Here is a 25,031-nt window from a genome sequence, read left to right on the forward strand (position 1 = left end):
TGCCCTCTCCCAGTCCCCTGCTCCCCTCTCCCAGTCTCCCGCTGCCCTCTCCCAGTCCCCTGCTCCCCTCTCCCAGGCTCTCGGTCTCTTGTTCCCCTTTCTCAGGCTCCCAGTTTCCTCTTTGTCTTCCTCAAATTCTGACCTCTCACACTCCGTCTCTGCACAGTGGTGACAGATGAAGGAGGTTGCGGGGTGGGTCATGGGTCATAGGGCTAGAAATTGCGGGGCGCTAACTTTTGACAAGTAGAAAACGCAGCGGCAGGCATTAATGAATCTCTCCTGCCGGGAAATTCAGCTTTAGCGTCCAAGAGGGAAGTGGACCGCTAACCACTTCTCTTAGGGCACTAAATTCCGAGAGCGGGGCAGTAGCAGCAGAGCGCGGAACAATTTGGAGCGCCTCGCTAACGGCATCAGAGGCTGCTTTCCTCTCTTAAAGGGACGGGCCAATGATGGTGCACAACCTACTTGTTGGCAGTTCTGGGTTGCAAGGTGACCTGGGCGATTGCCGTTACAGCCCCAAACACTCTCACAAGGTGGAGGGCTCGGACATCCCGCACCAATGAGACATCAGGCTGGTGCAAATAGTAAAGGTTGGCCTGCCTGAAAACCGTTCCCTTTAATTAGCGCTCCCGAAGCGGCCGGCCGAGGGGACAACGCCTCCTCTTCCTGCCGTTGTTGACTCCCAGCGCTACAGCAGGGGGGCGGGAGGCAGTTTCACATCCGGGGTGATAGCGGGGCACGGCGCACTTTATGACGTCACGATGTGTGAGGCGCGAGAGGCACAGGCGCTAAGAGCGCTGAAGTTTGCGGGCATCGCTGCATTCGCCGTGCCCGGGCGCTAACCCCTTAGCGCCCCGTTAGTGCCTCCCCCCAGCCCCAGGTGCTAACAGGAGGCGCGAACCAACCGAATTTCTCCCCCTTACAGTTTGTTTTTCAGGTTATTTGACTGATAAGTAGGGGCTTGTCTTGGTCATGAATATATGTGGAATGTGATTTATGTTGATTATATCATTCATATTTTTTGACTGTTGTTTTTTGGTAATCAATATTTGATTCATTTAATAAACATTTACAATAATCGCACCACGGTTGTTAATGTGATGTAATTGCACGGAGACTCCTGACCACTGAAATCCTCAATGGCACCATTAGTGGGACCGACAATATTGTTAACAGAAATCAAACTTGTTCCCAGCAATACTAGTGAACTGTAAAAGTGACGGATACATTTCAAGGCAGTAATACCCTCTCAGGGTTGAGTTATAAGTAACTTCAGCTTCATTCTCTGATGTCTGAATCCCACACAAGGGCTTCAGCCTATAATGGAGGCTGGAATCCCCACTGTGATATTGGCAGAGGTGCCCCCGGTCCTTCGGAGGAGCTGTTGGGGTAATTTTCCACACACGGAGTCTCGCTCACCGGTAGAACGAATCAGAGATTGGGGTGCACACTGGGGTCCTGACTCCGGCCCTCTGTTGCACCCCCCCTCGCTTTGCCCCACCCCCAGTGGCAGATCCTTCAACTGTCTCAGGCACACTATCGGGTCGTCCTCCTTGTCCCGCTCCACCGCCCCGCCTCTCCTCTTCGCTCTCCACCTTTATAAACCCAACTTTATGAGCGAGCTGGCGGTCACTCCTTCCCCTCTCTGTGAATTGGGTAGGGTTGGCAACCTCTCCAGGACTGCCCTGGAGTCTCCAGGAATTAACGATTAATCTCCAGGACACTCGCTGCCGGTAAACCCGGGAGAAAAATCACAGGGACATTTAAAAAAATTGTGTATGGATTTTTTTCATTTTCTTCGAACATTTATTAGTTAGAAAAATATTGGAGACGGGACAAAAAGGCGAGCATCGTTCAATTGGGTAATTAAGAGCCTGTTTGCTTTCCAATTGGTGGAGAAGGCGGTGCGCTGTGAGGATGGACGTGTCGGGCGACCAATGGGAGCTTGGGGGCGGAGTGATTGGCGACAAGAGGTCATGTGATAAAACCTCCAGGAATCTGTCCAATCAGAGTTGGTGACCCTGGTCTTGGGGGTCGTTCCTCTATCTCTCTCCATTGGGAGTGGCCACTCGTAGAAAATCACCCCGACTTAGCGAACATTTCTAAACGTGGCTCTTTGACGGAAAAAGAGGCAAGCACTAAAGATTCTTCATGATTGGACGATAGGCGACGCGTATTAAGTTTAGCTTCAGTCACAAGCGGAGGCGAGCACAGCGCGAAGGGACTGATCAGCGAGCGGCTGCGCTGGCACAATGTGGCATCAGGAAATGACACGCATGGCGGCATTGGCGCTGCCATCCACCTCCGGGATCCGGCAGACCCGTCTCTTACAGACGACCCCCGACACAACAACGCCATACGCCAGGCTGATCAAGATGATGCTCAGGAACGAGAACGCTGCCACCTCTAATCCACGGAAGACAGCGGCTGTGGAAAGAGCACGAAATAGAAATGAGACACTCAGGAGTGGACGGGAAACCCCCTGAACGGAGCACATTCCAACGCAGGAAGACGTTAAGGCGAGGCCCGTGTCTTGTAGAACACTAGAGTCGGCAGCTGGAACCAATCTACAGCAGAACTTCGATTACCTTCACTCCCCATTGTCCCCACCCTTCGTTATCCCATGCCCGATTATCTGCTAAAAGGGTTAAATTATCAGGACGGGTTGTATGGACTAGGCTTGTAGTCCCTTGGGTATAGATGATTAAGGGCTGATCCAATTGAGTTGTTTAAGATGATTAAAGGAGTTGATAGGCGAGATAGAGAGAAACTATATCCTCTAGTGGGAGAGGCCAGAACAAGGGGGCAGAACCTTAAAATTAGAGCCAGGCCGTTCAGGGGTGATGTCACGAAGCACTTCCTCACACAAAGGGTAGTGGAAATCTGGAACTCTCGCCCCCAAAGAGCTGGGAGTCAATTGAAAATTTCAAAAGTGAGATTGATAGATTTTTGTTAAGTAAGAGTATTAAGGGTTACAGAACCGAGGTATATTCAATAAACTAACACGTGACTGGTTACACAAGATTTTTATCTCACATCTTGTGACCTGCCTGAAAATGATTCATTCACAACTGTGCTATTCTTAGGCTATCTAGACAGGACACCAAGTGTAAAAAAAAAAGTGTCACACAAGTACAACAACAACAACAACTTGCATTTATATAGCGCCTTTAATGTAGTAAAATGTCCCAAGATGCTTCACAGGGGCGATTATCAAACAGAATTTGACCGAGCCACATAAGGAGGTATTGGGAAAGAGGTAATTTTTAAGGAGCGTCTTAAAGGAGCCGAGAGAGTTAGAGAGGCGGAGAGGTTTAGGGAGGGAATTCCAGAGCTTAGGGCCCCAGGCAGCTGAAGGCACGGCCGCCAATGGTGGAGTGATTAAAATCGGGGCTGTGCAAAGGGGCCAGAATTGGAGGAGCGCAGAGATCTCGGAGGGTTGTAGGATTGGACGAGCTTACAGAGATAGGGAAGGGCGGCTACAATGATTATAGTGATGAGGTGGATGACGATACCATGTTGCGATGTTGATGAGGATGACTTGTACTATTGATGAAAAGGAAGATAGTAATGGCCCCTGTGAAGACAAGGTTGGCTATGGCAATATTGGTGAGGGTAACTGTTGTTCTGTTGAGACTGCTGCCAGTGAAGTCAAGGCTGACTTGGTGATGCTGATGAGATCATGTTGGTGCTTCTGTGGGTGAGAATGATGAAGATGCGATGTTGGTGGTGATGATAACAATGCTGACTTTCACGATCAAGGTAGCATCATTGATGATATGAATGACTTGACGATGGTGAAGGCCACACCTTTAGTTCTGCTGCTGCTGCTGGATATGGTTGGAGATGAAGATTAGGATGATCATTTTTGGTTGGGTTACCTGCTTCTGCGATCGACGACGATTTAAAACAACAAATTCTCGTGTTCAAATCCCTCCATGGCCTCGCCCCTCCCTATCTCTGTAACCTCCTCCAGCCCTACAACACTCCGAGAATTCTGCATTCCTCCAACTCTGGCCTCTTGCTGATCCCCGACTACCTTCACCCCACCATTGGCGGCCGTGCCTACAGCAGTCTCGACCCTAAGCTCTGGAATTTCCGCCCTAAACCTCTCCACCTCTCCATCTCCTTTAAGCCGCTCCTTAAAATCCTAATTCTTTGAACAAGCTTTTGGTCACCTGTCCTAATGTCTCCTTTCTGTGGCTCGCTGTCTGGTTTTTGTCTGGTTTCGCTCCTGTGAAGCAGCTTGGGGCGTTTTACTTTGTTAAAGGCGCTATATAAATGCAAGTTGTTGTGGATTTGAGCTGTTTATTTCGAGAATTAAACTGTTTCTAATGAAACAAAAGCTCCTTTACCGGAAGACAAGCCCTCTGGTCCATCAGAGCTCGGATATCTGCACTTCTCCGAATCTGTGAAATGTTTTGTAAAATGGAACAATAATTAATAAAATATTCCATTCCTCTTACAGAGTCTGGTGCACCAAGAACAATGGGCTGAATCAGCATTTATTTCAATATATATTTTGTACTTCTCCTCTATCTAGACATTGCCAAGGGAGAGGTTGATGGGATGGTAGTTGACTCCTCACCAACCTTGTCCAAACAGTGTGTGGCGGTAATAAACAGCAAACTGGAGGCTGGTAGACTCAGTTGAGTTGAAATCCCCAGAGGTGATGCTGGAATTGCACAGAGCTCTGGTCAGGCTGCACATGGAGCACGGGGTTCAGTTCTGGTCACCACAACACTGGGGGAGCAGCTACACCCGAAGCAGCAGAGGGAAGAGCAACAAGGGCTGATCTCCAGTGTTAGTGGCACGAGCTATAAGGAATGATTTGACAAGCTAGGACACTTCAGCGTCCAAAAGAATCATCTGAGACGGAAACTTACTGAGGTCTATAAGATACTGGATGGGGTAGTGAGTGAAAACCCAAAACAATACTTTCAGATAGGGAACAAAAGCAAAACACTACGGATGCTGGAAATCTGAAATAAAAACAGAAAATGTTGGAAATACTCAGCAGGTCAGGCAGCATCTGTAGAGAGAGAAAAACAGAGTTAAGGTTTCAGGTCCATGACCCTTCGTCAGAATCTGTTCAAGGCTGTTCTGATGAAAGGTCACCGACCTGAAGCGTTAGCTCTGTTTCTTTCTCCACAGATGCTGCCTGACCTGCTGAGTTTTTTCCAGCATTTTCTGTTTTTATTTCAGATAGGATGTCAGCCGTGGCTCAGTGGGTAGCACCTCTCGCCTCTGAGTCAGAAGGTTGTGGGTTCATAGTCCCACCTGAACACAAAAATCTAGGCTGACAATTGCAGTACTGAGGGAGTGCCGCACTGTCGGAGGTGCCGTCTTTTAGAAGAGACGTCAAACCGAGGCCCCGTCTGCTCTCTCAGATGGACATAAAAGATCACATGGCCAGTATTCAATAGAACACATGGGGAGTTCTGCCCAGTGTCCTGGCCAATACTTATACCTCAACTCACATTACAAAAAAAAAAATTAGCATTATCACATTGCTGTTTGTGGGATCTTGCTGTGCGCAAATTGGCCGCTCAGTTTCCTACATTACAACAGTGACTACACTTCAAAAGTACTTTGTTGGCTGTAAAGAGCTTTGCGGCGTTGTGAAAGGCGCTATAGAAATGCAAGTCTTTCTTTTATTTTACACCAAGGCAGAAGGACAAAAAGAGGGCAGAGGACATGGGGAGTAGGACAGCTATTTCCTTCCAACAGCTGTGATCCAACATTTGGAGTGGGTCCGCCAGGAAGAGTGGGTACGGCCGGAACAATGGACTCAGTTAAAAAACAGCTGTAATGGGATGATGGGAGGGTCGGCGATCGGGAACGATGAGATCAAATAGGCTAAAGGGCCTCCTTCACCCAACCCAAACACGCCATCTTCGCGCTACAAGCGCCGTGTCCATGATCAGTAACTGAGGGGTAGAAAGGAGCCTGGGCCAGCTTGCGCCCGAAGGAAGTGGGGTGCCCGAGAGTGGATGCAAATTGGTCCTCGGGCCTCACATCAGCATTCCTGGCGCTGGTCGCACTCCCGACGGAGACATCGATTCGTGGTGCCTCCCTCACGGAGAGCGGCCCTCAGGTTCAGTCCCAGGAGGGGAAGTGGGGGGTGGGGGTTTGGAGTGGGCCGTGAAGGGGGTTGGGGGACAATTGTCACTCCACAGGAAAGTTTTGTTTTAATAAAATAATTTCATAACCTATCGTTGTCTGACAGCCAGCGGGGCTGAAGATCTGTGAGCGGGGCAGGTGTTTGCAGGAGAAACTTCTGAAAGGGTCCACAACAGGTATTAGGCCCCTAGGCCGTGAAATTCGGTATGTTAGCACCTCCCGTTAGCGCCTGGAGGGGGCGCTAATGGGGGCGCTAAGGGGCTGGCGCCCGGGCGCGGCGAATGCAGCGACGCCCGCGAACTTCAGTGCCGGTTTAGCGCTGGCATTAACTCTTAGCGCCTGGGCCTCTCGTGCCTCACACATCGTGATGTCATAAAGTGCGCAACGCCCGTTATCGCCCCGGATGGAAAATTGACTCTCGCCCCCCTGCTTTATCGTCTTGCACCGACAACGCCAGCGAGCGGAGGCGTTGTGAACTCGGCTGGCCGCTTCGGGGGCGGTAATTAAAGGGAATGCTTTTCAGCGAGCGCAACCTTTATTATTTGCAGCAGCCTGGTGCCTGCGCAAAGTTTTTAATGTTTCATTGGTGCCAGATGTCCGAACCCTCCATGTTGTGAGAGTGTTTGGGGCTGTGATGGCAGTCGCCCAGGTCACCTTGCAGAACAGGACTGCCGACAACTAGCTTGTGCAGCATCACTGGCCCTTCCCTTTAAGCGAGGGTCGCAGCCTCTGTGATGAAAGAGCGCCGTTCACAATGCGCCAGAAATTGTTCCGCGCTCTGCCGCTACCGCCCCGCTCTCGGACTTTAGCGCCCTACGAGAAGTAGTTAGCGCTTGATTTAGTGCTCCGCGTCCCTCTGGGAATGCTAAAACTGAATTTCGCGGGAGGCGAGAATGATCAGTGCCCGGCGCTAGTTTTTCAACTTTTAAAGTTTTAGCGCCCCAAGTGGGGCTATACCGAATTTCTCCCCCCCTAGTTTTCATATTCAAGGGGCCTAATACTGGGTTTAGGCATCCGCCCGGGATGCTTAACAAACAGGCCCCACGAATTTAGTGGGACCAATGCCAGCACAGTTTGGACGCAGGCCGCCCCACTGCTAAACTGGTCAGCTTCGCGCCCGTTGCATGCCCGAAAAACGGGCGCGACGCATATCGATTTCTACCTGTACACGTCCCACTTTAAATATAACAGCATCTCCGGATGGGGAGAGTTAGGGACACCTCGACACAGAGACTGCTCGAAGGGTGCAAACCTTATTTAGACCACACTTGGAGCGCTGCATACAGTTCTGGTCGCCATATTATAATAAGGATACAGAAGCAATGGAGAGAGTGCGGAAATGATTTACAAGGATGATACCAGAAATGCGAGGGTACACCTACCAGCAAAGGATGAACAGGCCGGGTCTGTTTTCTCTGGAAAAGAGAAGGCTGAGGGGTGACCTAGTAGAAGTCAGCATGGTGGCATAGTGGTTAGCACTGTTGCCTCACAGCGCCAGGGACCCGGGTTCAAATCCGGCCTAGGGTGACTGTCTGTGTGGAGTTTGCACATTCTCCCCGTGTTTGCGTGGGTTTCCTCCGGGTGCTCCGGTTTCCTCCCACAGTCCAAAGATGTGCGGGTTAGGTTGATTGGCCATGATAAAAATTGGCCCTTAGTGTTAGGGGGGATTAAATACACGGGGTTACGGGGATAGGGCTTGGGTGGGATGGCTGTCGGTGTAGGGACCGGGTGCTAGGGTTTGGATGATCAGCCATGATCTCGTTGAATGGCGGAGCAGGGCCGAATGGCCTACTCCATCTTCTATGTTTAAAATTATGAAAGGTTTTGGTAGAGTGGACACAGAGAGAGTGTTTCCACTTGTGGGGAAGAGCATAACTAGAGGCCATCAATATAAGATAGTCACCAAGAAATCTAATGGGGAATTCAGAAGAAACTTCTTTACCCGGAGAGTGGTGAGAATGTGGAACTCGCTACCACAGGGAGTGGTTGAAGCGAATAGTATAGATGCATTTAAGGGGCGGTTAGATAAACACACGAGGGAGAAGGGAATAGAGGGTTACGCTGATAGAGTTAGATGAGGAAAGACGGGAGGAGGGTCGAGTGGAGCATAAACGCCGGCATGGACTGGTTGGACCGAATGGCCTGTTTCTGTGCTGGATATCCTATGTAATCCTATGTAAATTGGTAACCGGGAATGAAGAGGACTGCTCACCACGGTCGCGACCACCTATTATTTCTCCTGACATGTCGCTGCTCTCATGCTGCACCCGGCAGCTGAAGTTGGCTTCACTCTTCCACTCCTTCGCGCTGACTGTCAAGACGCTGACCACGCTGAATGTCTCTTCTCCCCGTGCAGGCGCCGGCTGACTTGTGACCGACTCCAATCGGCTCACACTGCTCGCCGCCCAGGTCACTCGGATTGGTTTCGGGTTAAAACCCATCGCCAGGCACAGCAGTGTGGCTCTGCCACTCTTTGCCAGCTCCTTCTCCGAGGGGGCAAAAATGAACAACTTTGGAGGGGAGACGCGTGGTTCTCCCTCTTTTTAAAAAAAGGAATGGGGGTCAGGGGGGAAAGACAACACAGATTAATGACAAAGTTACCCGCACATTCACATCGCCCCAAATGAAATAAAATCCTCTTCGAGATATTTAAATGCGTTGTTACAAATATAAAGTGTTCAATGTAGCAAATCGCTCAAATAATTCATTCTGCACAACAGAAATATGAAATATTTAAAATGACTTAATCAAATAGAGGCAAATTTTAAACATTCAAACGCGGGGAGCTAAGGGAAATATTGGCATGCAATGACAGTCGGAATATTGAAAATGCTGCTTACCAGACACGATGAGCTGAGATCCGTCACCAAACGTATAATTCGTGTCATCCCACAGTGGTACAGAGCTGTATAATAATGGCAGCATGGGTCACTCTCTCACTGGTGTTTAAAGGAGAACTGAGGTAGGCGTTGCATGTCGCCTCTACAATAAATCCGATTAACTCCTTACAATTACACTTCTTGAAAATTGTCAAAGTTGCCATTCTTGCCTCAGTCGGCAGCCAGGAGGTTGCGGGTTCGAGTCTCACTCCGGGACTTGCGCAGAGAATCCAGGCTGGCCCTTCAGTGCGGTGCTGAGGGAGTGCTGCACTGTCAGAGGTGCCATCTTTGGGATGAGACGTTAAACCGAGGCCCCCGTCTGCCTGTTCAGGGGGACGGAGAAGATCCCGCGGCACTATTTGAGGAAGAGCAGAGGAGTTCTCCCCGGCGTCCTGGCCAAAATGATTCGCTCAACCAGCACTAGCAAAAAATAAACAGATTATCTGGTCACTCATTTATTTACTGCTTGTGGGACCTTGCTGTGCCCAGCCTGGCTGTTGCATTTGCCTACAAATCAGTGACTGCACTTTAAAAGTAATGAGTTAGCTGTAGGGCACTTTGGGACGTCTTGGGGGCATGAAAGAGGATATATAAATGCAAGTCCTATCTCCCTATTCATTCATATTTCTTTAGTGCACTGTTACAGTAAAGGTCTCAATGTGTTTCACATACAATGAATTACTGGGGAGTGCAGCGATTGCTGTTCTGTAGATTTCAGTATGTTTCCTGTTGGAATCTGAGTCTGAGAGACCACGAGATTCCAACAGGAGTTATACTGGAACAGGGCAGAAACTGCCAGGGGCTAAACTGCAGCCAGCGCGGGTTATCCTGGTCCGTGCAAGGACCTTTGGAAATCCCACCAAATGGTGGCCCTTGCTCGGATCAAGGTGAGGAGGTTCTTGTATGATGGAGCTGAGTGCCAGCACCACTGTGAGAAACAGCCACGCAAAAATACATGCCCGCGTCTGCCTTGCTGACCTCCTGAATGCGCAGTGGGCAGGCATTTTCTAGCAACTCCACGTTGGCTTTGTAACGCTGCCCAAATCCTGGCGCATATTCGGGTTCACGGCTTTTGTATGTTGTAGTCAGCATCTGCTGAGGGGCCTGTCCTGGGATCTGACGGTACCACTGCATGTTAAATTTCTTAATGGCGCCGTTGACCATTTGGCACTCGAAGGTGGCTTCTTCACCTTGGCTGATGGATATCGACGGCTTGGGCTGAATCACGGCCACTTGGGAGCAAACTCCTAGCAACAAGGGAGCAGCGTTAATTATCCCAGGTCCTGCCTCATTATTTAATTACAACAGTGACTACACTTCTAAAGTACTTCATTGGCTGTAAAACGCTTTGAGACGTCTGGTGGTCGTGAAAGGCGCTAGAGAAATGCAAATCTTTCCTTCTTCCTTTAGCGTTCCAACCACATTAACCCCTGTCACATTCAACAAGGGGGATCGAACTACAGCTGAAAAATCCGGCGGGTGGGTTTTTAAATGCAAACATTGCACCTTAAAAATCACTGGTCAATCAGCACTGCTGTTTGTGGGATCTTGCTGTGCGTTAACTGGCTATCCTTGTTTGCCCTTTAACAACAGTCACAGCATTTCAAACTAACTCATGGTCTGTGAAACACCTTTAAGATGTTTCTGAGAGTTGTGACAAGGCGCTACATACAGGCACTCTGTATGTGTGTGTAAATATATCTTTATCAAAGATCTGAACTTTCAAACCAACGATAGTTAACTGAGCAGTGGATTATTTCGGAATCGCTCGTTGTGTCTGGGCCCATTGACAACAATGACTCCTTTGTGCCTGAAAAGCTGCAATCTTCACCCCAGTGAAGTTCCCGGGAGCGGGTCCCGGGGCTGCTGGAGTCCCGGGCGGAGCCAGCACTGGGCGACAGGGGTTTCGCCGGATCCCCCCCCTACCGACCCAGCCCCGACTATCCACCGCCTCGCTGGAGCGATTAGAAAGTCGGTGCTGGCGAGACACACAAGCGGAGCACCGAACACGGGGGGGAGAGATAGAGAAGAAAGACTCACCAGTCAGATAGGACAGGAGCTGGAAAACCAGCGGCAGCATGTCTGCTCCTTGGCCCTGGGCGGCGCGCTGGGTCTGATCGATTCTGGCCAGTGGATGGCCGCTCCTTCACTGGGCGGTGGGAGAATTGAACTGCACTGTGTTGGTGGTGTGTTGAGGGGGGGCAGTTTGTGGCTGGGCGTCTGGAGCACCAGACCCGTCTCTGCAAACATCTCTATTGTGAGGCTGGCTCACAGGGGTTCGAGTCTCGGAGGTAGGTGTCAAGTTTTTAAATTTTGCAATGACTAAGTAAGGAAACCACACATTTCTCTCCACGCCAAGCTCGTGAACACATCGCATTTTTTTTAAATTATAAGGAACGCAGAATCTGCCGCCAGCCTGTGGTTATACTGCACACCAGTAATCGCAGAGAGCCAGCGGTGCAGATGTGGCCACACCCAAGTTATACTGCAGGCTGCGCCTGGCTGCAAATCGCACTCTGCCCCCTGAGGAAAGAGTCCTGTGCAAGTTGTGTTTACTTACACTGGCAGATCTACACCCCCACCCCACACCAGCTATTTGTTTAATTATGCGTTTAAGGGGAAGCTGGATAAACACACGAGGGAGAAAGGAATAGAAGGATATACTGATAGGGTGAGATGAAGAGGGGTGGGAGGCAATGTTCTCTCTGAGCTGTGCGGCCACGCAGTGAAGGGAAAGGCCCCGCACAGGCCGCTCACCGGCTTTTCCATTGTAAGTACCACACACGTGCAGAAATTTAAAGGGAGCATTCAGTAAGAGAAACAGCGCAGAACAAAGTGCAGCTCACAGGGAACATTGGTGGGAGGAGGCTCGTGTGGAGCATAAAGGGCAGCATAGATGGTTGGGCTGAATGGCCTGTTCCTGTGCTGTAGACGCTATGGCCCCGATATTTACTGGGGCGGGTCCTGTGCGCGGGGCGGCGGGGCAGAGCCGGGAGTTTTGGCCGGGAATCCCAGAAGTACGGAAACTGGAAAATGTCTGCATTTGCCTCTATAACAACAGTCACTGCGCTTTCAAGTCATGGACTTCAGGGAGCTTCTGAGAGACATGATAAGGCCCGATATAAATGGAACTCTTTCTTTGCTGTTCAATGTTTTGGGGAAACTGTGATTATGAGCAGGTGAGGGGTTACACCGTCTCATCAAACCGAGTGACGGTTACATTTATCTACATGGTCGATCAGCCCGCGTCGCTCTGCCCACTCTCTCTGCCGCTTCGGGTTTGCCTGCCTGCTGCTTCTGAGAATCGTTCTGTCGAGATCATTACCCTCACACACACAGATCTGAGGTTCAGATATGGGATTGTCTCTCCGGTAGCCAGAACTACAACAGAGACAGAGATGAGGTTGGTTCTCTCCTGTGCTTACGGTATTTTCTTTCATATGCTGGTTGGCCGTTAAAGATCCCACGACACTGTTTGAAGAGAGCCACAGAGATGTCCCAGTGTCCAGACTAACTCGCTCTCGGGTTGCAGTTATACCACTGCTTGTGTCACGGTGAAGTAGTTTCTGATTTGCAATGGTCAGAAACGACACTACGGCTGTGTGCCAGATCTCAATCGGACATCTGGTGTAAGGACGCTTTGTTAGGGTAACCTCACCTACCTTGGAACTGAAACCAGCGGGAACATCACTCCAGGGCGGTGCCCAGCTGAGTTTAAGGGTCCATCACATGCTCTATGAGTCAAATTTGAAATAGCCACTCAATATTGCAAAAGACTTGCATTTATCTCTCACCTAGCATGTCTCTCATAAATATTTCAAAGCATTTTACATACAAGGAATTACTTGAAGTACATTGGAGGAAGGAATGTTAGTCTGGACACTGGGACATCTCTGTGGTTCTCTTCAAACAGTGTCGTGGGATCTTTACCACCAAACCAGCGTATGAAGGAAAATACTGTAAGCACAGGAGAGAACCAGCCTGATAGTCATAGAGTCATAGAGTTATACAGCACAGAAAGAGGCCCTTCGGCCCATCGTGTCTGCGCCAGCCATCATGCCCTGTCTATTCAATCCCATTTTCCAGCACTTGGTCCGTAGTCTTGTATGCTATGGCGTTTCAAGTGCTCATCTAAATGCTTCTTGAATGTTGTGAGGGTTCCTGCCTCTACCACCCTTTCAGGCAGTGAGTTCCAGATTCCAACCACCCTCTGGGTGAAAAAGATTTTCCTCAGATCCCCTCTAAACCTCCTGCCCCTTATCTTGAAACTATGCCCCCTGGTTATTGACCCCTCTACTAAGAGGAAAAGTTCCTTTCTATCTACCCTATCTATGTCCCTCATAATTTTATATACCTCAATCAGGTCCCCCCCTCAGCCTTCTCTGCTCTAAGGAAAACAACCACAGCCTGTCCAGTCTCTCTTCATAGCTGAAACGCTCCAGTCCAGGTAACATCCTGGTGAATCTCCTCTGCACCCTCTCTAATGCAATCACATCCTTCCTATAGTGTGCCAACCAGAACTGCATGCAGTATTCCAGCTGTGGCCTAATTAGCGTTTTGTACAGCTCCATCATAACCTCCCTGCTCTTATATTCTATGCCTCAGCTAATGAAGGCAAGTATCCCATATGCCTTCTTAACCACCTTATCTACCTGTCCTGCTGCCTTCAGGGATCTATGTACATGCACACCAAGGTCCCTCTGGTCCTCTGTCCTTCCTAGGGTCCAACCATTCATTGTGTATTCCCTTGCATCTTAGACTGGGTATTATGTAATGAGAAAGGATTAATTAGCAATCTTGTTGTGCAAGGCCCCTTGGGTCAGAACGATCATAATATGATAGAATTCTTCATTAAGATGGAGAGTGAATTAGTTGATTCAGAGACTAGGGTCCTGAATTTAAATAAAGGAGACTATGATGGTATGAGATGCAAGTTGGGTAGGATTGATTGGGGAATGTCACTCAAAGGGTTGACGGCGGATGGGCAATGGCAAACATTCAAAGATCGCATGGATGAACTACAGAATTTGTTCATCCCAGTTTGGCATAAAAATAAAATAAAAAAGGTGACTCAACCATGGCTAACAAGGGAAATTAGGGATAGCATAAGATCCAAGGAGAGGACATATAAATTGGCCAGAAAAAGCAGTAAACCTGAGGATTGGGAGCAGTTTAGGATTCAACAAAGGAGGACAAAGGGATTAATTAAGAGGGGGGAAATAGAGTATGAGAGTAAGCTTTCAGGGAACATAAAAACTGACTAAAAGCTTTTATAGATATGCGAAGAGAAAAAGATTGGTGAAGTCAAGCGTAGGTCCCTTGCAGTCAGAATCAGGGGAATTTATAATGGGGAACAAAGAAATGGCAGACCAATTAAATACATACTTTGGTTCTGTCTTCATAAAGGAGGACACAAATAACCTCCCAGAGATGTCGGGGAACATAGGGTCTAATGAAAGGGGAAAAATTCCTTTCTATCTATCCTATCTATTTGTAGGGAAATGGTGTTAGGGAAATTGATGGGATTGAGGGCTGATAAATCCCCAGGGCCTGATAATCTACATCCTAGGGTACTTAAGGAAGTGGCCCTAGAAATAGTAGATGCATTGCTGGTCATCTTCCAAAATTCGATAGACTCTGGAACAGTACCCATGGATTGGCGGGTAGCTGATGTTAACCAACTGTTCAAAAAAGGTGGTAGAGAGAAAACGGCCTGACATCGGTAGTGGGGAAAATGCTAGAGTCCATTATAAAGGAAGTACTGTAATAGCAGAGCACTTGGAAAAAAGTGACTGGATCGGACAAAGTCAACATGGATTTACAAAAGGTAAATCGTGCTTGACTAATCTACGGGAATTTTTTGAGGATGTAACTGGTAAAATAGATAAGGGAGAACCAGTGGATGTGGTGTATTTGGATTTTCAAAAGGCTTTCGATAAGGTCCCGCATAAGAGATTAGCATGTAAAATTAAGGCACATGGGATTGGGGGCAAGGTATTGACTTGGATAGAGAACTGGTTGGCAGACAGAAAGCAAAGGGTTGGAATAAACGGGTCTTTTTCCGAGTGGCAGGCAGTGACTAGTGGGGTACCGCAGGGATCGGTCCTTGGACCCCAGCTATTCACAATATATATTAATGATCTGGATGAGGGAACTAGATGTAATATCTCCAAGTTTGCAGACGACACAAAGCTGGGTGGGCGTGTGTGCTGTGAGGAGGATGCCGAGAAACTCCAGTATGATTTGGACAGGTTGGGTGATTGGGCAGAAGCATGGCAGATGCAGTATAACATGGATTAATGCGAGGTTATCCACTTTGGTGGCAAAAACAGGAAGGCAGATTATTATCTGAATGGCAATAGATTGGGAGAAGGGGAAGTGCAACGAGACCTGGACGTCCTTGTGCACCAGTCGCTGAAAGTAAGCATGCAGGTGCAGCAGGCGGGTAAGAAGGCAAATGGTATGTTGGCCTTCGTAGCGAGAGGGTTTGAGTACAGGAACAAGGATGTCTTGCTGCAGTTGTACAGGGCCTTGGTGAGACCACATCTTGAGTATTGTGTGCAGTTTTGGTCACCTTATCTGAGGAAGGATGTTCTTGCCATGGAAGGAGTGCAGCGAAGATTCACCAGACTGATACCTGGGATGGCAGGAAAGACGTATGAGGAGAGATTGGGTCGATTGGGCTTATACTCACTGGAGTTTAGAAGAATGAGAGGGGATCTCATCGAAGCTTATAAAATTCTAACAGGACTAGACAGACTAGATGCTGGAAGGATGTTCCCGATGGTCGGGGAGTCCAGAACCAGGGGTCACAGTCTAAGGATAAGAGGTAAGCCATTTAGGACAGAGATGAGGAGGAATTTCTTCACCCAGAGAGTGGTGAACCTGTTGGAATTCTCTACCAAAGAAGGCAGTAGAGGCCAATTCATTAAATATATTCAAGAAGGAGTTGGATATATTTCTTAAAGCTAAAGGGATCAAGGGATATGGAAAGAAGGCAGGAATAGGGTACTGAATTTGGATGATCAGCCATGATCTCATTGAATGGCGGAGCAGGCTCGAGGGGCCGAATGGCCTACTCCTGCTCCTATCTTCTATGTTTCTATGTTTGCCTTGTTAGTCCTCCCAAAATGCATCACCTCACATTTTTCAGGGTTAAATTCCATTTTCCACAGTTCTGCCCATCTGACCAACCTGTCTATATCGTCCTGTAGCCTGAGGCTTCCCTCCTCGCTATTTACCAATTCACCAATTTTCATGTCATCTGCGAACCTACTGATCATACCTCCTACATTCATATCTAAATCATTAATGTACACTACAAACAGCAAAGGACCCAGCACCAATCCTTGCAGTACACCACTGTACACAGGCTTCCAGTCAGAAAAACAACCTTCGACCATCACCCTCTGCCTCCTGCCACTAAGCCACTAAGCCAATTTTGGATCCAATGTGCCAAATTGTCCTGGATCCCATGGGCTCTTACCTTCTTGGCCAGTCTCCCATGTGGGACTATGTCAAAAGCCTTACTGAAGTCCATGTAGACTACATCAACTGCACTACCCTCATCCACACACCTAGATCTCTGTCTCTGTTGTAGTTCTGGCTACCAGAGAGACATTCCCTATCTGAACCTCAGATCTGTGTGTGTGAGGGTAATGGTCTCGACGGAACGATGCTCAGAAGCAGCAGGCAGGCAAGCCTGAAGCGGCAGAGAGAATGGGAAGAGCGACGAGGGCTGATCGACCATGTAGATAAATGTAACTGTCAATCGGTTTGATGAGATGGTGTAACCCCTCACCTGCTCATAATCACAGTTTCCCCAAAACATTGAACAGCAAAGAAAGAGTCCCATTTATATCGGGCGTTACCATGTCTCTCAGAAGCTCCCCAAAGTTCATGACTTGGAAGCGCAGTGACTTGTTGTTATGGAGGCAAATGCAGACATTTTCCAGTTTCCGCACTTCCGGGATTCCCGGCCAAAACTCCCGGCTCTGCCCCGCGCACAGGGCCCGCCCCAGTAAATATCTGGGCCATAGTGTCTACAGCACAGGAACAGGCCATTCAGCCCAACCAGTCTATGCCGCCCTTTATGCTCCACACGAGCCTCCTCCCACCAATGTTCCCTGTGAGCTGCACTTTGTTCTGCACTGTTTCTCTTACCGACCGCTCCCTTTAAATTTCTGCGCGTGTGCGGTACTTACAATGGTAAAGCCGGTGAGCGGCCTGTGCGGGGCCTTTCCCATCACTGCGTGGCCGCACAGCTCAGAGGGAACATTGCCTCCCACCCCTCTTCATCTCACCCTATCAGCATATCCTTCTATTCCTTTCTCCCTCGTGTGTTTATCCAGCTTCCCCTTAAACGCACAATTAAACAAATAGCTGGTGTGGGGTGGGGGTGTAGATCTGCCAGTGTAAGTAAACACAACTTGCACAGAACTCTTTCCTCAGGGTGCAGAGTGCGATTTGCAGCCAGGCGCAGCCTGCAGTATAACTTGGGTGTGGCCACATCTGCACCGCTCGCTCTGCGACTACTGGTGTGCAGTATAACCACAGGCTGGCGGCAGATTCTGCGTTTCTTATAAATGAAAAAAAATGCGCTGTGTTCACGAGCTTGGCGTGGAAAGAAATGTGTGGTTTCCTTACTTAGGCATTGCAAAATTTAAAAACGTGACACCTACCTCCGAGACACGAACCCTGTGAGCCAGCCTCACAATAGAGATGTTTGCAGAGACGGGTCTGGTGCTCCAGACGCCCAGCCACAAACTGCCCCCCCTCAACACACCACCAACACAGCGCAGTTCAATTCTCCCACCGCCCAGTGAAGGAGCGGCCATCCACTGGCCAGAATCGATCAGACCCAGCGCGCCGCCCAGGGCCAAGGAGCAGACATGCTGCCGCTGGTTTTCCAGCTCCTGTCCTATCTGACTGGTGAGTCTTTCTTCTCTTCTCTCTCCCCCACCCCCGTGTTCGGGGCTCCGCTTGTGCGTCTCGCCAGCACCGACTTTCTAATCGCTCCAGCGAGGCGGTGGATAGTCGGGGCTGGGTCGGTAGGGGGGGGGATCCGGCGAAACCCCTGTCGCCCAGTGCTGGCTCCGCCCGGGACTCCAGCAGCCCCGGGACCCGCTCCCGGGAACTTCACTGGGGTGAAGATTGCAGCTTTTCAGGCACAAAGGAGTCATTGTTGTCAATGGGCCCAGACACAACGAGCGATTCCGAAATAATCCACTGCTCAGTTAACTATCCTTGGTTTGAAAGTTCAGATCTTTTGATAAAGATATATTTACACACACAGAGTGCCTGTACATATACAGTGTAATGTGTGTGTGTGTGAGCACAAACAGCAGGTTAACCTAGATTATAAGATGCCGGCTGTGTTTGAAAGTCTCACCTCACTATCTGCAGTGTGTGTGTCTGTACACTCCAGATCCCAGCTTCACACTCACTATTCTGGTACACGTGAATAAAAAGTAAAATTTGATTTTTTTAGCAAATTGAAAGCAAACTAGCTGGGAAACGCCAACTGATTCTGATGGGGAATCTTTCACCGGACCGGACTGGTCCTCCCCAACTCACTCCACCAGCATTCTTTGCCCTTTAACAATTGTTCATTCTCGGCACTCCCACCGCACTGACACAACTTATCTTTTATGAATTGATCAACATAAAATAACTGTTGCCTATATTCGGTATAGCGCTCCCACCTGTGTGTCAATTTACACCTCTAGTGTAGAGTTCAGATCCATTTCATTTGTACAGATGGTCTTTATGGATTATCTCTTTAATATATTTAAAGTTCACATCTTTAAAATGGCCCATCCCTGACTGGCCTCTTTCCGTGCTGTGAATGTATTGCACCATGGGGTCCCTATACCCGTGTCATTTACCAGCCTAACATTCATCATTTATATAAAGCTCCTGTAGCCGCGGGCTGGGCCAGTCTCCCCCCCAGAACATTGCTGGGATCTCGGGCAGGAGGACACGCTGCCCAGATGGCGATGGTACCGTTTGAATTCTTCCCTCGGGGCCCATTTCCCAAATCAATCCCGATCACCAATCCCTCTTGGATTTTTTAAACGTCCTTTTTTTTTGTCTTTAAATTTCCATTTTACAACCAACATGAAACAGTCAAAAAATTCAATCCAGATACGATTCCAGACATTTCATCCCGTCGGCAACACCGGTTAAGAGTCAGTTACAATCAAAGAAAGCTCTGGGTATGTGTAGCGCCTTGTCACAACTCTCAGAAACATCTTAAAGGTGTTTCACAGACCATGAGTTAGTTTGAAATGCTGTGACTGTTGTTAAATGGCAAACAAGGAGAGCCAGTAACGCACAGCAAGATCCCACAAGCAGCAGTGCTGATTGACCAGTTACCCAGTGATTTTTAAGGTTCAATGTTTGCATTTAAACCCCACCCGCCAGATTATTCAGCTGTAGTTCGATCCCCCTTGTTAAGCGTGAAAGGCAGGGGTTAATGTGGTTGGAGCGTTAAACATTAATTAAATAAGGAGGCAGGAGTTGGGATAATTAACGCTGCTCCCTTGTTGCTAGGAGTTTGCTCTCAAGCGGCCGTGATTCAGCCCAAGCCGTCGATATCCATCAGCCAAGGTCAAGAAGCCACCTTCGAATGTCAAATGGTCAAAGGCGCCATGAAGGAATTTAACATGCAGTGGTACCGTCAGATCCCAGGACAGGCCCCTCAGCAAATGCTGACTACAACATACAAAAGATTTACTCCCGAATATGCGCCAGGATTTGGGCAGCGTTACAATGCCAGGGTGGATTTGAAAAAAAATGCCTGCCCACTGCGCATTCAGGAGGTCAGCAAGGCAGACGCGGGCATGTATTTTTGCGTGGCTGTTTCTCACAGTGGTGCTGGCACTCAGCTCCATCATACAAGAACCTCCTCACCTTGATCCGAGCAAGGGCCACCATTTGGTGGGATTTCCAAAGGTCCTTGCACGGACCAGGATAACACACGCTGGCTGCAGTTTAGCCCCTGGCAGTTTCTGCCCTGTTCCAGTATAACTCCTGTTGGAATCTCGTGGTCTCTCAGACTCAGATTCCAACAGGAAACATACTGAAATCTACATAACAGCAATCGCTGCACTCCCCAGTAATTCATTGTATGTGAAACACATTGAGACCTTTACTGTAACAGTGCACTAAAGAAATATGAATGAATAGGGAGATAGGACTTGCATTTATATATCACCTTTCATGCCCTCAGGACGTCCCAAAGTGCCCTACAGCTAACTCATTACTTTTAAAGTGCAGTCACTGTTTTGTAGGCAAATGCAACAGCCAAGCTGGGCACAGCAAGGTCCCACATGCAGTAAATAAATGAGTGACCAGATAATCTGTTTATTTTTTGCTAGTGCTGGTTGAGCGAATCATTTCGGCCAGGACGCCGGGGAGAACTCCTCTGTTCTTCCTCAAATAGTGCCGCGGGATCTTCTCCGTCCCCCTGAACAGGCAGACGGGGGCCTCGGTTTAACGTCTCATCCCAAAGACGGCACCTCCGACAGTGCAGCACTCCCTCAGCACCGCACTGAAGGGCCAGCCTGGATTCTCAGCGCAAGTCCCGGAGTGAGACTCGAACCCGCAACCTCCTGGCTGCCGACTGAGGCAAGAATGGCAACTTTGACAATTTTGAAGAAGTGTAATTGTAAGGAGTTAATCGGATTTATTGTAGAGGTGACATGCAGCGCCTACCTCAGTTCTCCTTTAAACAGCAGTGAGAGAGTGACCCATGCTGCCATTATTATACAGCTCTGTACCACTGTGGGATGACACGAATTATATATTTGGTGACGGATCTCAGCTCATCGTGTCTGGTAAGCAGCATTTTCAATATTCCGACCGTCATTGCATGCCAATATTTCCCTTAGCTCCCCGCGTTTGAATGTTTAAAATTTGCCTCTATTTGATTAAGTCATTTAAAATATTTAATATTTCTGTTGTGCAGAATGAATTATTTGAGTGATTTGCTACATTGAACACTTTATATTTGTAACAATGCATTTAAATATCTCAAAGAGGATTTTATTTCATTCAGGGCGATGTGAATGTGCGGGTAACTTTGCCATTAACCTGTGTTGTCTTTCCCCCCATCCCCACCCCATTCCTTTTTTTAAAAAGAGGGAGAACCACGCGTCTCCCCTCCAAAGTTGTTCATTTTTGCCCCCTCGGAGAAGGAGCTGGCAAAGAGTGGCAGAGCCACACTGCTGTGCCTGGCGATGGGTTTTAACCCGAAACCAATCCGAGTGACCTGGACGGCGAGCAGTGTGAGCCGATTGGAGTTGGTCACAAGTCAGCCGGCGCCTGCACGGGGAGAAGAGACGTTCAGCGTGGTCAGCGTCTTGACAGTCAGCGCGAAGGAGTGGAAGAGTGAGGCCAACTTCACCTGCCGGTTGCAGCATGAGAGCAGCGACATGTCAGGAGAAATAATAGGTGGTCGCGACAGTGGTGAGCAGTCCTCTTCATTCCTGGTTACCAATTTACATAGGATTACATAGGATATACAGCACAGAAACAGGCCATTCGGCCCAACCAGTCCATGCCGGCGTTTATGCTCCACTCGAGCCTCCTCCCGTCTTTCCTCATCTAAATCTATCAGCGTAACCCTCTATTCCCTTCTCCCTCATATGCTTATCTAACCACCCCTTAAATGCATCTATACTATTCACTTCAACCAGTCCCTGTGGTAGCGAGTTCCACATTCTCACCACTCTCTGGGTAAAGAAGTTTCTTCTGAATTCCCTATTGGATTTCTTGGTGACTATCTTATATTGATGGCCTCTAGTTTTGCTCTTCCCCACAAGTGGAAACATTCTCTCTGTATCCACTCTATCAAAACCTTTCATAATTTTAAATACCTCTATTAGGTCACCCCTCAGCCTTCTTTTTTCAAGAGAAAAGAGACCCAGGCTGTTCATCCTGGTAAAAAGTTGTGTTTTTATTTTTGCATATGGTAGGTGTCGGCAATGTGCCCTCTAATCTTTTTTGTACTGAGCGGGCCATGAACTCCTTTGAGCACGACCTTTTCGTCCGTGAGCAAATTTTAAAACAACAACGACAGCAACCACTTAAAAACATATATACAGTAATGCCATATTGCCGCCCCATTGCCTCAAATCATGAGACAGTCAGACAAGCTTTGATACAGGTTTAATATAAACTTCTCTGCTTTTGAATTCTATTCCTCTAGAAATGAGCCCCAGAGCTTTATTTGCATTTTTATGGCCTTTTTAACCTGCGTTGCTAATTTTAATGATTTGTGAATCTATACCCCTGGATCCCTTTGCACCTCTACTCCATTTAGACTCTTATTTTCCAAGGAGTGGATCGCCTCCTTATTCCTTCTACCAAAATGCACCACCTCACACTTATCTATATTGAAATTCATTTGTCATTCTGCAAGTTTGTTTACGGTAGAATTAATTAAAAGCTTTTAGTTCGTCATGTACAAACACTTTTTTTTAAAAGTTATTTGTCAGAAATGACTGGGATATAAAAGACCTGCATAATAATGCATTAACACTTCAGAAACGTCACTCAGTTACAGGGTTATGCATCGACAGACAATCCAAAAGCCCAAGGTGAGCTGAAAGAGGCATATCTATTCGTGCAATTTGTATTAATTGTAAAGTTTTCAATGTGTTAGCCCATCCCTCATGTCACTATAGCAGTGGCTGCAGGAGCAGCGGCTTTCCTCTGGTGCTGACGGGCTGGACATCCACATAAGTAATTAGAATATTCATCACAATGCAACCAGACACCCAACAAATATAAAGTGCTGTCGTTCTTTAGTTCACAGTATTAAAAAGAATTGAACAATTGAACAAGAACGGGTATGCGTATTTTCAACTTCAATCACTTCCATTAATAAACGCTCCCTTCTTGAACCAGCACATCCCCCATGTAACATGTCAGAAATGCAGCACTTATTCACAAGTGCAGAAAAACACATACACAATTTGCGTCACCGAATTAAAAATCAAAAAGCAGGAAAAGCTATGATTTAACAGAAATAAACATTCATCTTTCTTCCAGGACAGGAGAACCAATCAGACTGACTTGGAAATGTTTATTAATATTGTGACGTAAAGATGTTAATTTACGAATTTTGCTTCTAATGTTTTTCTCTCAAACATTCTCCACAATATTAATCCCTGCTCTAATCACAAAAAGTGTTGAATTATTTTAGGTACTTCGCAATTAAATAGTGGGAAACAAACTTCATTGTACTCTCAATTTTTAATCTCCTATTTCAAACATTTATATCAAATCAAAATTGTACATTATCAGTGTCTTTCTCAATAAACAAATAATGGTTTCTTCTAAAGTAGCTTCCTGCAATTTTTATACATCATTACATAACTCATGTTTCTATTAACACTCCACTAAATGTTTAAGAGGAAATTTATATTTACATTATTCCTGGAACTTGTTAGGACTATAGAACGATAGACAAAATAAAATGGTTGTGTTTTTCCACTTTTTTGGTTCTCTTCCTAAATGTCTTAATGATATTTTATAAAGTCAATAAAAAGTAATATGTAACTCCTACAAATCCTCCCCGCCCTCCCCCTCCTCAACAGCATGGTTGCATGTTTGTGTAAAGCTACTCACTTCAGTCGATCGTTCAAAATCAAAAATTGAGAAATTTCAATTTTAAAGCGTTTTAAGCAATTCAGACCCTCTTTAAAAGCATTTGGACTTCAAGACCTGGTTGAAACTTGTTTAGATGAGGGGAAAATTGTTTTTTGTTTCTGTTTCTTCCAAAATCATATTTTTGTGAAAAGTTCATTAAAAATCTTTAAATTCTTTCAAGTCTCATTGCAGCTTTGACAGAAATTGCTCCAAGTTTCACTTTCCCTCTTCAACACTGTCGTTAAACATGCAACAAAAAATAATAAAATAAACGCTAATTCCAAACGGAGCTCAAATGATAAAGTGAATAAAGTGGTTAAACTTCCTTAGAAGGCGGTGAGGTTATCTCTCCCCAGCCTTGGCGATGAGTTGGGATCAGTTTCAGAGAAGTTGTTTCCTCTGTTTCTGTTCCCGTTCCCGCTGTCTCTCACAGACTCTGAGGTACAAATGGGGGCACAAACTTTTTCCCCTCTTTCATAACATGATTTAAATAACCCTGATAGACTTTTCAAAAAGGGGCAAAGTCTCTGGGGGAAAAGTTTGGTTGCTTTGCGCCTCCCGTTAGCGCTAATGGGGCGCAAAGCAACAAGCGCCCGGGCGCGGCGATGTTTGCGCTGCTTGCGAAATTGACCAGACATTTTGCGGCGGCGCTAAACACTACCGTCACGATCTCCTGCGCTGGCAGATCATGACGTCAGTCGAGTGCGCAACGCCCCGTTACCACCCCGGACCGGATATTGAGTGGCGCCCCCTGCCTTACCGCCTGCCGCTAGCAACAACAGGTTGAGGGGAGCGTTTTGCATTCGGGAAGGGACTGGGGGAGCGCTATTTAAAGGCGACCGCTTCCCTGCCTTTTTTTGTCGGCGACATTTTTGCACCACGCATTCTGAGAGAGAGAGAGAGAGAGACTTCTGGAGAGATTCAACACTGTGTGAAGGAGTTTTGGGTACTGAGCAGCACTTTGCAGATTCATTTTGATTTGACCTTGCATCGATTTAGAAGAGACTATGGGGGCTGCACTCTGAGCTCTTTCTCTGGGACTCTCCATTGTTCTTTCCAGCAGATTTGATGTACAGGCCTCTCCAGGCCGAGATTCAAGGCTGCAATGAGCAGGGTGTGGATGGAGAGCAAGATCGACCCCTTTAAGAACTGGCCGGCATCAGTGTGTCTGTGTTCCATTGCTGACTGACATCACATGAGCTTCGCCAGCGCTCTGAGGTAGCATCTCGCTCCTCGGCGTTAGCGCCTTGAGAGAGGTGTGAAGCGCCCGATTTAGCGCTCCAATCACCTCCAGGGGCGATAAAAGCCAAGTTTACAGTCGGAGGCGATAATTAGTGCCAGGCGCTAAACTTTGCACCCGGCCGATAATTG

At 47.8% G+C, this 25,031-nt stretch overlaps 1 protein-coding gene, 1 pseudogene and 1 gene segment (V, D, J or C); 1 reads left to right on the forward strand and 2 right to left on the reverse strand.

Moving 5' to 3' along the window:
• Window positions 1-11,363, reverse strand: LOC147098643 (T cell receptor beta chain MC.7.G5-like). Of its 2 annotated transcripts, XM_085970608.1 has the most exons (5): window positions 11,043-11,363; window positions 8,964-9,422; window positions 8,336-8,662; window positions 4,356-4,409; window positions 1-2,427 (listed from the first exon to the last, which is right to left on the reverse strand). In XM_085970608.1, exons 2-5 carry the CDS (start codon window positions 9,046-9,048, stop codon window positions 2,261-2,263), a joined length of 633 nt encoding a protein of 210 aa, XP_085826734.1. In that variant the 5' UTR covers window positions 9,049-9,422; window positions 11,043-11,363; the 3' UTR covers window positions 1-2,260. The 2 variants fall into 2 exon arrangements, with proteins under 2 accessions (XP_085826734.1, XP_085826735.1); XM_085970609.1 differs by lacking the exon at window positions 11,043-11,363 and having other exon boundaries at window positions 8,964-10,684.
• Window positions 9,885-11,082, reverse strand: LOC147098644 (T cell receptor delta variable 2-like). The segment is given in 2 exon segments: window positions 9,885-10,249; window positions 11,043-11,082. Coding segments are annotated over 2 exon segments (405 nt in total).
• Window positions 11,364-17,893: 6,530 nt separating the features above from the next.
• On the forward strand, window positions 17,894-24,554 carry LOC147098645 (uncharacterized; annotated as a pseudogene). The gene is made up of 5 exons (XR_015074156.1): window positions 17,894-17,933; window positions 19,557-19,844; window positions 20,384-20,714; window positions 20,750-20,842; window positions 21,147-24,554. The product of XR_015074156.1 is annotated as an uncharacterized LOC147098645 (transcript).
• Window positions 24,555-25,031: the final 477 nt, after the last annotated feature.

Source organism: Somniosus microcephalus, chromosome 29 (genome assembly GCF_052327205.1).
Source record: "Somniosus microcephalus isolate GS21.2 chromosome 29, FLI_Smic_1.0, whole genome shotgun sequence".
Taxonomy (NCBI): Eukaryota; Metazoa; Chordata; class Chondrichthyes; order Squaliformes; family Somniosidae; genus Somniosus; species Somniosus microcephalus.